This window comes from Micropterus salmoides, unplaced genomic scaffold, assembly GCF_014851395.1.
Source record: "Micropterus salmoides isolate LMB-PRFRI ecotype aquatic unplaced genomic scaffold, ASM1485139v1 Ms_hic_scaffold_14, whole genome shotgun sequence".
Taxonomy (NCBI): domain Eukaryota; kingdom Metazoa; phylum Chordata; class Actinopteri; order Centrarchiformes; family Centrarchidae; genus Micropterus; species Micropterus salmoides.
Window position 1 is genome coordinate 30,851,611 of NW_024040485.1, and position 13,222 is coordinate 30,864,832.

Genomic DNA, 13,222 nt, shown 5'->3' on the forward strand with positions numbered 1-13,222 from the left:
AATGTGGGATTTTAATCTCATTGTTTTACAAAGAAAATAACAAAGGGGATAAAATAGCAGCTGGTGAGGCACCTGTGTTTAGAGTCCTCATCTCTGACACCTTTTACACACATTCTAGGATTGCATGGTTTCAAATCAAAAAGCTGAAATTATTGCCTTTATTAGTGGTCATTTGGCTTCTGATTCTCACTGACTGCAGCTTTGATTTTAGTTTGCCCTCCTTTGTTTTCACTTCAAAGAACATGATTATACAGCAGTTTGGTTTGATTATTGTCAGTCAATTGGTTTAACCAGTAAAAGAAACCTGAACAAAATTTGAGGAAGAGTTGGAGAATTATGGAGCCATCAGCAAAGCCTGAGGAGCCAAGAAGGATTTTACAAATAAAAACTTGTTGTTTTCAAATGGGGAGCAAGTCTTAACCATTTCACTGTAAATAAGAAACAAGATTCACTTCCAGAGTTACTCCTTTTCCTGGAACGAGTCACAGTTTGATAGTCCCTCCCTCTTCTTCCATATCTCCAATCACAGCGAGCTCAACTCTGTCCATATATTTCCTTGTTCCCTTGTTCCCTCCCCTTCAGATCTACAGTTTGAAGATGGGTGTGACCAACATGTGGTGAAGTGCCTGTGCTGACAGACCCCATTCACTGCAGAAACACATGCTGTTCAGATCAGAGCTCGAACTACTTTCACTTCTGAGAAAGTGAAACTCAGACAGTCGTTGCCACTGAGAGATGAAATGGCGCAGAAAGGAGTTCAGCTGGACCGGGAAACCTTCTCTTGTTCCATCTGTCTGGATCTACTGAAGGATCCGGTGACTATTCCCTGTGGACACAGCTACTGCATGAACTGTATTAAAACCCACTGGGATGAAGAGGATGGAATGAAAATCCACAGCTGCCCTCAGTGTGGGCAGACCTTCACACCGAGGCCTGTCCTGCTGAAAAGCACCATGTTAGCAGTTGTAGTGGAGGAACTGAAGAAGACTGGACTCCAAGCTGCTCCTGCTGATCACTGCTATGCTGGACCTGAAGATGTGGCCTGTGATGTCTGCACTGGGAGAAAACTGAAAGCCCTCAAGTCCTGTCTGGTCTGTCTGGCCTCTTACTGTGAGAAACACCTTCAGCCTCATTATGATGCTGCTCCGTTCAAGAAACACAAGCTGGTGGAGCCCTCCAAGAAGCTCCAGGAGAACATCTGCTCTCGTCATGATGAGGTGATGAAGATGTTCTGCCGTACTGATCAGCAGTGTATCTGTTATCTCTGCTCTGTGGATGAACATAAAGGCCACGACACAGTCTCAGCTGCAGCAGAAAGGACCGAGAGGCAGAGAGAGCTCGAGGTGAGTCGCCAAAACATCCAGCAGAGAATCCAGGACAGAGAGAAAGATGTGAAGGTGCTTCAGCAGGAGGTGGAGGCTATCAATGGCTCTGCTGATAAAGCAGTGGAGGACAGTGAGAAGATCTTCACTGAGCTGATCCGTCTGATGGAGAAAAGAAGGTCCGATGTGAAGCGGCAGCTCAGATCCCAGCAGGACACTGAAGTAAGTCGAGTCAAAGAGCTTCAGGAGAAGCTGGAGCAGGAGATCACTGAGCTGAAGAGGAAAGACGCTGAGCTGAAGCAGCTCTCACACACAGAGGATCACACCCAGTTTCTACACAACTACCCCTCACTGTCAGCACTCAGTGAATCTACAGACTCATCCAGCATCAAGATCCGTCCTCTGCGCTACTTTGAGGATGTGACAGCAGCTGTGTTAGAAGTCAGAGATAAACTACAGGATGTTCTGAGAGAGACATGGACAAACATCTTAAAGACAGTGACTGAAGTGGATGTTTTATTGTCAGAACCAGAGCCCAAGACCAGAGCTGACTTCTTAAAATATTCATGTGACATCACTCTGGATCCAAACACAGCAAACAAATGGCTGTTTTTATCTGAGGGGAACAGAAAAGCAATGTGTCAAAAACAGTCTTATTCTAGTCATCCAGACAGATTCACTAGATGTTGTCAGGTTCTGAGTAGAGAGAGTCTGACTGGACGTTGTTACTGGGAGGTGGAGTGGAGATGGGGAGGAGTTTATGTGGCAGTTGCATACAAGAATATCAGCAGAGCAGGGAGCTCAGATGAATGTGGATTTGGACTAAATGAAAAATCTTGGGCTTTAGATTGTAACAAAAACAGTTATAACTTTTGGTACAACAATGTCCAAACTCACGTCTCAGGTCCTCAGTCCTCCAGAGTAGGAGTGTACCTGGATCACAGTGCAGGTATTCTGTCCTTCTACAGCATCTCTGAAACCATGACTCTCCTCCACAGAGTCCAGACCACATTCACTCAGCCTCTCTATGCTGGACTTTTGTTATTAGATTATGGAGCCACAGCTGAGTTCTGTAAAGTCAAATAGTCAGAAGTCATTTCAGGGACAGTGGGTTAAATTCTGTGTTTTAATCCTTAAATGTCTTTTGTCTTTATGTTTGTTGCTGAGAGCTGATTGTTGTGGCATTTCTTCACTGCACAGAGATCAGCTGTCAATCAAACATTTTACTTTGACGTCTTCTCATTAGTTGCTGTGTAAATGTTTGAGTTTCTTTAGGTGGCGCTCCTTCCTGTGTCTGTTTAGCCATGGAGGCTATCACTGCTCAGGATGACTTTTGTTCACCTGAACTGACATTTCTCTGCATGAAAATGGAAACTTCTCTGAGCTCTAAATGCTTGTTCAATATTTGAAATGATGTATTAGAGATTCTGATTAAACCCACTGCTTATGTGGATGAAGTGAATCTGTACCTGAAATCATTGAACAAGAGTCATTTAACAGACGTTACTGATGGGATGTGTGAACAAACTGAACGTTTACATGATGAATAAACAAACGTGAACAAAGTATTTTCTTCTCCTCTTCAGTCCAGGGTATCATACAGAGCTGATGGACAAAATGTGAAACTAATATGAGAGTATAATTGAGGCAGTTTTCGTCCTGAAACACCACAAAGTACAGAGTTCATGTTTAGAGCAGGAGAGCATTTGTCAGTCAGTCTCTGTCCTTTCAGCTTTCCTCACTAAAACAGCTTTGTCACAGAGAAATGAGCAGAGTTTTCTGTCACTTGTTGCTTTTTAACAACCGACACTCGCTCGGAGGTCAAGGTGCGTTCACTGACCTGGTTCAATAATAACAGTAGTGATGGCTGTTGAACTGATGTCTGTGTGTGTGTCTGGCTCCACCTGGTGTCTCTTATTTTCAGTACAGAGGAAAATCTACACTGAAGAACTTCTACAAGCTTTTTAATTTTTACCTTCACTACAATGAATCTCTGCTGTGTGAAACCTTCTTCATAACATACAGAACTGATGTGGCAAGTTTGAGAAGATTTGAGTTTCTCTGCAGCTCAAGTGTTTACTGATTTGAAGTACATTTTGAGAACATAACACAGCAACAGCACCGGCAGGACATAAGCTAAAAATCTGCATCTGTGGCTGGGAAGGGCCTGAAGATTTATCATGGCAAAAAGAAGTGCATGGTAGGCCAAGGCAGCAGCCCTCAAATTGACCATTACATCCTAAAAGGTCGGTCAAGTCAGCCCAATGAAACCCAGTGGCAGGATAACCACCACAGTCCACAGGGACAAAGCACAACCATGCACAGATGAGCCTTTATATCTGAGTCCTGAGCCCAGCCAGCCACGGTCAGCAGCAGAGAGCAGGAAGGGAGATAGCCTCAAATCATGTGGCCGAAGTCTTGGCATAAGAAGGAGTGTCAGGACATCGAATGTCCATTTGTTAAGAGCACACACAGGAGGGGTTGAACTGAAATTGGATGAATTGGGAGATAACATTTTCAACGATGGAGCAGAGAGATTTGGTATGAAGATCAAGCAGCAGAGGACACAGAAAGAACCATCAACCAAGCCCAAGTCCAGAAGACCCCTACCTGGAATGAGGTGTTAACACTTTTTCGGCATCATGGCCCAAAGACTCTTAACATTTCTACTGAGCAATGAAGTCACCAACTCAACCGTGCAGAAAGCAGGAATATGTGGCTTCTCAGGATGTCTGGAACATGCCAGCATTGTCTGGCCTCAGATTGTCATGCTCTTGGGTTTTTTAGTGGCATTTTTCTGTTATTTTGATTATTTCCATTCCTCTTTTACTCTTTGCCTCTGTGTTTTTGTTTAGGTTTGGTTAGTTGATCATTGCCTTCTTGTTCTCTGTTGTCTTTGGTTTCACATGTCCTTGTGTATTGTCGCTAGCTTTTTCTTCCTGTTTTATTTTTTAGTGATCAGTTTCATGTGTTTTTGTCTAGCTTTGCTTCCTGTCTGCTGATTGTTTATGTGTCTCACCTGCCTGCTTGGGTGTGTATATATTGCCCTCAGTTCTGTTTAGTCCTCGTGGTGTCATTGTCTTATGCTGAGTGTTTCTGCCTTGTATTCTGTTTCTTTGGATTTTTTGGATGTTCCTTGTGTTTGGATTACTGTCACCTGTCGTTAAATTTTACCTGAGTTGGACTGCCTTTGTTGGACTTTCCCATTTTTTCAGACTCTCGCAGTATATTTAGAAGTAAGCCTGTCTTGTTAGTATTTCTGTTTTGTTGGACTAAATAAATCTTTACTGCAACCTCCTCATCAGTGTCTGCAACTTGGGTCCACACCTCTGTTCCTCTGCCACTGCACGCGGCCTCTTTGATACAGATTCAGACTACTAAGTAGGAGAAGAAAAACCTCCATGTGGTATTTCTGGATCTCGCTAACACCTTTGGATTGGTGCCACAACAGACCCTGTGGGCAGCGTTCAATTTCTTCCAGGTCCCAGAGAATGGTCAAAGCAAATTTCAAGGACCTCAAGTTCTGCTTGACTACAAGACCTGCCCTCAACTGGCACTGGCTTATCTGTAAACTCAGGAACCATAGAAATGGCTGTAAAATCTGATATGTTTAGACTGCTTTGCTTCCCTCAATCTTTACCAGCTAACTTCGATAATTTCTTCATCTAAACCATCAACCTGCCTCTTAGACCCCATCCCGACTAGGCTGCTTAAAGAAGTTTTACCCCTAGTCAGCACTTCTTTATTAACAGGCTATGTACCACAGTACTTTAAAGTTTCAGCAAACTATAGACCTATAGACCTAACCTTCCATTTCTCTCGCATTATCTAAAGATATAGTTTCCCTTGATGGCATCGCCCTGGCCTCCAGCACCACTGTGAGGAATCTTGGAGTTATCTTTGATCAGGACATGTCATTTAAGTCTCACATTCAGCAAATTTCAAGGACCGCCTTTTTTCACCTACGTAATATTGCGAAAATCAGGAACATCCTGTCTAAAAATGATGCAGAAAAACTAGTCCATGCATTTGTTACTTCTAGGCTGGATTACTGCAATTCCTTATTATCAGGCTGCTCGAAAAAGTCCACTAGAATCAGAAAAGCTTTTATTGCCAAGTAGTTTTTACACGTACGAGGAATTTGTTTTGTCCTGATGGAACCGCAGCCTCCTGCCAGAGGGGAGAGTCTGAAACAGTTTGTGACTGGGATGGAAGGAGTCGGCCACAATCTTTCCTGCTCGCCTCAAAGTCCTGGAGGCATGCAGGTCCTGAAGTGATGGAAGATTGCAGCCAATCACCTTCTCTGCATTGCGAATTATACACTGCAGCCTGCCTTTGTCCCTGGAGGTGGCAGCAAAACTGAGTCAGACACACAATAGCAGACTATCATGACCTCTCAAACACAGACCCACACAATGCTGAATCAGAACCAAAGACACTATCATAAAATAGTCTGCATTATCATCTCTAATTCCTAATTCTTATCATTTCAAGTTTTAAGTTTCAACATTCTCTTTTTAGCAAATATCTCCTTTCCTCTTGCTAATGTTGACTGTGAATAAAATGTGATCTGCATTCAATACAGTAGTAGTCAAAGGTCTCTGTGATCTCTTATGATCTACCATCCAACGGGAAAAGTGGGTAACTTTGTGAACGAGCTAGACACACTGCTGTCTTCAATCCAAGATCATGACTGTCCATCACTTGTCCTCGGTGACATGAACATTATCTTGGACAAATCAAACTCAACAGACTTCCTGTCTCTGATTCAGTCCTTTGATCTAACACAGGTTCTCAGCCCCCCAACCCACAAAGCTGTTGTTTCTTGTCCGAAACTGTGCCACTGAGTGCCTAACTGTCACTCCAGTCTACTGAAACGGCTCTTTTGTCTGTAACAGAAGCCCTAAGGTTAGCTAAAGCTGCAGCCCGATCCTTGGTTCTTATCCTGCTTGACCTATCAGCTGCCTTTGACACAGTCAGTCACATGATCCTCCTATCTGCACTCTCAGCAATGGGCATCTCGGGTAAAGCACTCCTGTGGTTCGAATCCTATCTCTCGGGGCGTTCCTAAAATGTTTTGTGGCAAGGACAATTATCCTCCTACTGCCTCTCCACAGTGGTACCCCAAGGCTCAGTGCTAGGGCTCCTTGTCTTCTCAATTTACACCACCTCACTGGGGCCGATCATTCGCTCGCATGGCTTCTCTTACCACTGCTACGCAGACGATACGCAACTCTACCTATCTTTCCTGCCAGATGACCCCAATGTCTCGCCGCAGATTACAGACTGTCTCTCGGACATATCTGCATGGATGAAGGCTTGACACCTTCAACTAAACCTCTCTAAGACTGAACTCTTGGTCATTCCAGCCAAGCAATCTATCCACCATGACATCAAACTACAAATTGGCTCCTCAACCATCACTCCAACAAGGGTGGTGAGAAACTTGATTGATGACCAGCTGTCCTTTTCAGACCATGTTGCTGCTGTCTCTCGGTCGTGCCGCTTTGCTCTATACAACATCAGAAAAATCAGGCCCTACCTCACTCAATATGCAACCCAGCCTTTGGTACAGGCCATGGTTACCTCTCGCCTCGACTATTGCAATGCCCTCCTAGCGGGTCTTCCAGCTTGTGCGGTGAAACCCTGACAAATGGTTCAGAACGCAGCAGCGTGTCTGGTTTTTGATCAGCCCAAAAGGATGCATGTCACTCCATTACTGTGTGACCTCCAATGGCTCCCCGTGGCCTCCAGAATCAAATTCAAGTCAGTAAAGCTTGCGTACAGAGCTACTACTGGGTCTGCACCATTTACCTAAACTCCATAATACAAGTCTATGTTCCTTCTCGGCCACTACACTCTTCCGACAAACACGGCCTGGCTCTGCCATCCCTTCACACAAAGCAATCCCAGTCCCGGCTGTTCGCATATGTGACACCATGATGGTGGAACGAGCTACCACATGCCATCAGAGCAGGGGCGTCCCTCTCTAACTTCAAGAAGTTCTTGAAAACTCATCTCTTCCGAGAACACTTCCTCTTATAACACCTCTAACTCCACTCTGTATGCAAGCATTAGTGACTTGAATTTGATTCTGGAGGCCACAGGGAGCCAGTGGAGGTCACTGTGTAGAGGTGTGACTGTAAGGCATTCGGTGGCACAGTTTCAGACAAGAACGAGGTCAAGCACCTTGCCAGCTTTGTGGTTCGGGGGGCTTTGATCTAACCCGTGTTAGATCAAAGGACTGAATCAGAGTCTGCTGAGTTTGATTTGTCTAAGTGAATGTTCATGTCACGGAGCTCCTCTCCTGTGGAACCAGGTTCCAGTTTGGGTTCAGGAGGCAGACACCATCTCCACATTTAAGAGTAGGCTTAAGACTTTCCTCTTTGATAAAGCTTATAGTTAGGGCTGGCTCAGGTGAGTCCTGAACCATCCCTTAGTTATGCTGCTATAGGCCTAGACTGCCGGGGGATTTCCCATGATGCACTGAGCTCCTCTCTCCTCTACTTTCTCTCCCTCTGTATGCAACCTCATCCCATTATTGCATGTTACTAACGGTAGTCTTGTGCTTTCTCGTCCCTCTCCTCTCTCCTCCTATCACTTCCTGCAGGTGTTTCTGGCTCTGGAGCTGTGGAGTCTGGATCTGTGGTTGCGGGTCACCTGCTGCCCCCGTGTTCCTGCTCAACACCCTCTGCTGCAACGACTATTGTTACTAGTCCTATTGTTATTATTGTTATTATTATATTATCGTATCATTATCATAAATATCTGCCCCATTATTCATTCAGTCTGTACCTTTACTGTCTGTACCTCTGTGTGAATATTGTGAAGACTGATTCCGCCTACACCCTACCCCCCTCCCACTTTATTGCTATCTTTCTCTCTCTCACCCCCAACCCGTTGAGTCAGATGGCCGCCCACCCTGAGCCATGGTTCTGCTCGAGGTTTCTGCCTCTTAAAGGGAAGTTTTTCCTTGCCTAGTGCTGCTCTTGGTGGGAACTGTTGGGTTTCTGTAAATAGCATCATACAGTACGGTCTAGACCTGCTCTTTATGAAAAGCTCTGTGAGATAACTGTTGTTGTGATTATGCGCTATACAAATAAAATTGAATTGAATAGATACCACACCCTGTTTCTCCCATGAAGCTGCTCTTTGTGGAATGTAGTAAAGCATGAAAACCCTTCCCTCTTTCTCAAACACAGCGAGCTCCACCTGATCAAAATATGGCTTTGTTCCCTCCCCCTCGCACATCTGCAGGTATAAGGATAGTGTGAAATGCAGCTGCTGATGAATCTCATTCACTCCAGCGAGTGTACAAGAGCAGAGAGATTGTTTCTGTTCAGCGAAACTGAAACTATTTAACAGTCACTACCACTGAGAGGTGAAATGGCGCAGAAAGAAGTTCAGCTGGAACAAGAAACCTTCTCTTGTTCCATCTGTCTGGATCTACTGAAGGATCCAGTGACTATTCCCTGTGGACACAGCTACTGTATGAACTGTATTAGAACCCACTGGGATGCAGAGGATGAAAGGGAAATCCACAGCTGCCCTCAGTGCAGGCAGACCTTCACATCGAGGCCTGTCCTGCTGAAAAACACCATGTTAGCAGTTGTAGTGGAGGAACTGAAGAAGACTGGACTCCAAGCTGCTCCTGCTGATCACTGCTATGCTGGACCTGAAGATGTGGCCTGTGATGTCTGCACTGGGAGAAAACTGAAAGCCCTCAAGTCCTGTCTGGTCTGTCTGGCCTCTTACTGTGAGAAACACCTCCAGCCTCATTATGATGCTGCTCCGTTAAAGAAACACAAGCTGGTGGAGCCCTCCAAGAAGCTCCAGGAGAACATCTGCTCTCGTCATGATGAGGTGATGAAGATGTTCTGCCGTACTGATCAGCAGAGTATCTGTTATCTCTGCTCTGTGGATGAACACAAAGGCCACGACACAGTCTCAGCTGCAGCAGAAAGGACCGAGAGGCAGAGAGAGCTCGAGGTGAGTCGACAAAACATCCAGCAGAGAATCCAGGACAGAGAGAAAGATGTGAAGGTGCTTCAGCAGGAGGTGGAGGCTATCAATGGCTCTGCTGATAAAGCAGTGGAGGAAAGTGAGAAGATCTTCACCGAGCTGATCCGTCTGATGGAGAAAAGAAGGTCCGATGTGAAGCGGCAGCTCAGATCCCAGCAGGACACTGAAGTGAGTCGAGTCAAAGAGCTTCAGGAGAAGCTGGAGCAGGAGATCACTGAGCTGAAGAGGAAAGACGCTGAGCTGAAGCAGCTCTCACACACAGAGGATCACACCCAGTTTCTACACAACTACCCCTCACTGTCAGCACTCAGTGAATCTACAGACTCATCCAGCATCAAGATCCGTCCTCTGCGCTACTTTGAGGATGTGACAGCAGCTGTGTTAGAAGTCAGAGATAAACTACAGGACGTTCTGAGAGAGACATGGACAAACATTTAAAGACAGTGACTGAAGTGGATGTTTTATTGTCAGAACCAGAGCCCAAGACCAGAGCTGACTTCTTAAAATATTCATGTGACATCACTCTGGATCCAAACACAGCAAACAAATGGCTGTTTTTATCTGAGGGGAACAGAAAAGCAATGTGTCAAAAACAGTCTTATTGTAGTCACCCAGACAGATTCACTAGATGTTGTCAGGTCCTGAGTAGAGAGAGTCTGACTGGACGTTGTTACTGGGAGGTGGAGTGGAGAGGGAGAGGAGTTTATGTGGCAGTTGCATACAAGAATATCAGCAGAGCAGGGAGGTCAGATGAATGTGGATTTGGACTAAATGAAAAATCTTGGGCTTTATAACTTTTGGTACAACAATGTCCAAACTCCCGTCTCAGGTCCTCAGTCCTCCAGAATCGGAGTGTACCTGGATCACAGTGCAGGTATTCTGTCCTTCTACAGCATCTCTGAAACCATGACTCTCCTCCACAGAGTCCAGGCCACATTCACTCAGCCTCTCTATGCTGGACTTTGGTTTTATATTGAAACCACTGCTGAGTTCTGTAAAGTCAAATAGTCAGAAGTCATTTCAGGGTCAGTTGGTTAAATTCTGTGTTTTAATCCTTAAGTTTGTTGCTGAGAGCTGATTGTTGTGGCATTTCTTCACTGCACAGAGATCAGCTGTCAATCAAATATTGTGGGCGGTACTTTGACGTCTTCTCATTAGTTGCTGTGTAAATGTTTGAGTTTCTTTAGGTGGCGCTCCTTCCTGTGTCTGTTTAGCCATGGAGGCTATCACTGCTCAGGATGACTTTTGTTTACCTGAACTGACATTTCTCTGCATGAAAATGGAAACTTCTCTGAGCTCTAAATGCTCATTGAACAAGAGTCATTTAACAGACGTTATTGATGGGATGTGTGAACAAACTGAAGGTTTACATGATGAATAAACAAACATGAACAAAGTATTTTCTTCTCCTCTTCAGTCCAGGGTATCATACAAAGCTGATGGAGAAAATGTGAAACTAATATGAGAGTATAACTGAGGCAGTTTTCCTCCTGAAACACCACAAAGTACAGAGTTCATGTTTAGAGCAGAAGAGCATTTGTCAGTCAGTCTCTGTCCTTTCAGCTTTCCTCACTAAAATAGCATTGTCACAGAGAAATGAGCAGAGTTTTCTGTCACTTGTTGCTTTTTAACAACCAGCACTCGCTCGGAGGCCAAGGTGCGTTCACTGACCTGGTTCAATAATAACAGCAGTGATGGCCGTTTAACTGATGTCTATATGTGTGTATGGCTCCACCTGCTGTTTCTTATTTTCAGTACAGAGGAAAATCTACATTGAAGAACTTCTAGACACTTTAATTATGTACCTTCACTACAATGAGCCTCTGCTGTGTGAAACCTTCTTCATAACATACAGAAGTAATGTGCCAAGATAGTGTAGCACTACTTTTTGTGAAACACTATCAGCACATTGCACCAAGTATTAATACAATGAACAAAATTATAAACGCAACACTTTTGTTTTTGCCCCCATTCATCATGAGCTGAACTCAAAGATCTAAGATTCTCTATGTACACAAAAGGCCTATTTCTGGGCCAAAACACAGGAAAGAACAGATGTTCTGTCCTGAGATATGTATAGGGTTCAAACTGTAGCTCTGTAGCTGTCACCTCTTTGACGCCTTTAAACTAAAGGTTGGAAATATAGTCACAGGAAAAGGTTGTGAACCCTTTGGATGAACCTGGATTTCTGCATAAATTGGATTTGTATTAAATTGGCATGTTTTCTTTTGCTGAAGCTGTTCTGTTGTTGTTTTACTTCTGTGCTTTGGGTCATTGTCCTGTTGCATCATCCATCTTCTGTTTATCTTCAATTAGCAGACAGATGGCCTTACCTTCCCATGCCAAATTTCTTGATCAACTTTGGAATTCATTTTGCTGTCTGATGGCAACTCTTCCAGGCCCTGAGGCTGCAAAGCAGCCTCAAACCATGATGTCCCCTCCACCATACTTCACAGTTGGGATGAGCTTTTGATGTTGCTGTGTCTTTTTTCCTCAACACATATGGTTGTGTGTTCTTTCCAAACTTTGGTTTCATCTGTCAATAGAATATTTTGCCAGTAGTGCATCCAGGTGCTCTTTTGCAAACATCAGACGTGCAGCAATGTTTTTTTGGACAGAAGTGCCTTCCTCCGTGCTGTCCTCCCATGAACTCCATTCTTGTGCAGTGTTTTACGTATCGTAGATTTGCAAGAGGGATGTTAGTTTGTTCCACAGATTTCTATGAGTCTTCAGCTGACACTCAAGAATTCTTCTTTACCTCACTGAGCATTCTGCACTGTACTCGTGCAGTCATCTTTGCAGTACAGCCACTCCTAGAGAGAGTAGCAACAGTGCAGAACTTTCTCTCTTCATAGAATGATTTGTCTTTCTTACTGTGGACTGATAAAGATCAAGGCTTTTAGAGATACTTCTGTAACCCTTTCCATAAACCATTCCATTTATGTGGTATTATTTTAAGCAGACTGTGTTTGTCTATTGTGGTGACTCGATGGTGAGGATCAGATCACATTTTATGACCAATTTATTCAGAAATACAGGTAATTCCAAAGAGTTCACTGAAAATACCTCCAAGAGTTTAAGGAAGAAACATCTTTAAAGTTTGACTCTCTGTACCAGAGTCTTGTGGTTTCTGGCATTTTCCAGCTTCTCACATGTTCTTGGTTGACAGGTAAACTTCACAAAGCTTCTGTCTTTTGTTGATGATGATCTTTTTATTCTGTCAGTAATCTACAAAACGTTCTAAACATGTAAATTCTGACATTCGATTCAAACAAGACTCAACCCTCGGGCTCTTAAGTTAAAGCTCTTATCTTACATAACTCATCCATTGCCCTTCTTACATGAACATTGTAGCTCTTTATGCTACATCGCCTGACTTATTCTGCTCCTAGAGGTCACAGCCTAACAAAAACGTAAATATAGGTCGTAATAAGCTGCTGCATAATCGACATATGTTTATTTTTCTGGGGAGGATGGGCTGGTCAAAACTTCTGTAAGTAGAAAAATGTTAAAGTAAAAGAAATGATTGGTTTTCCTTGTAGTTAATAATTAATATCTATGATGTTTATTCTCACATCGATGCTTTTGTGTGAATAATTGTTGACACTGAACAATAAAACTTGAATCCTTTAATGAGATGAGAACTGAACACTAACACTTTGCGCACTCTGTTACAAATCAGAAAATATAATGATCTGATGTACACAAATATTAATAACATGGTAGTGCTGCTAACCATAGCTCAATAGGAAGATTTTAACGTTGTACGTAATGTTGTAAAATGACAACACCCTGTCTCTCCCAAAAAGCAACTCTTTGTGGAATGCGGTAAAGTCCAAAAACCCTTCCCTCTTTCTCAAACACATTAAGTTCCACCT

General features: G+C 43.8%; 1 protein-coding gene and 1 pseudogene across 1 annotated transcript; both read left to right on the forward strand.

Moving 5' to 3' along the window:
* The first annotated feature begins 637 nt into the window (after positions 1-637).
* LOC119902669 (tripartite motif-containing protein 16-like) lies at positions 638-2,890 on the forward strand. The gene has a single exon (XM_038718999.1). It carries the CDS (start codon positions 741-743, stop codon positions 2,406-2,408), a length of 1,668 nt encoding a protein of 555 aa, XP_038574927.1. The 5' UTR covers positions 638-740; the 3' UTR covers positions 2,409-2,890.
* A 5,818-nt stretch (positions 2,891-8,708) lies between these two features.
* Positions 8,709-10,740, forward strand: LOC119902670 (annotated as a pseudogene).
* Positions 10,741-13,222: the final 2,482 nt, after the last annotated feature.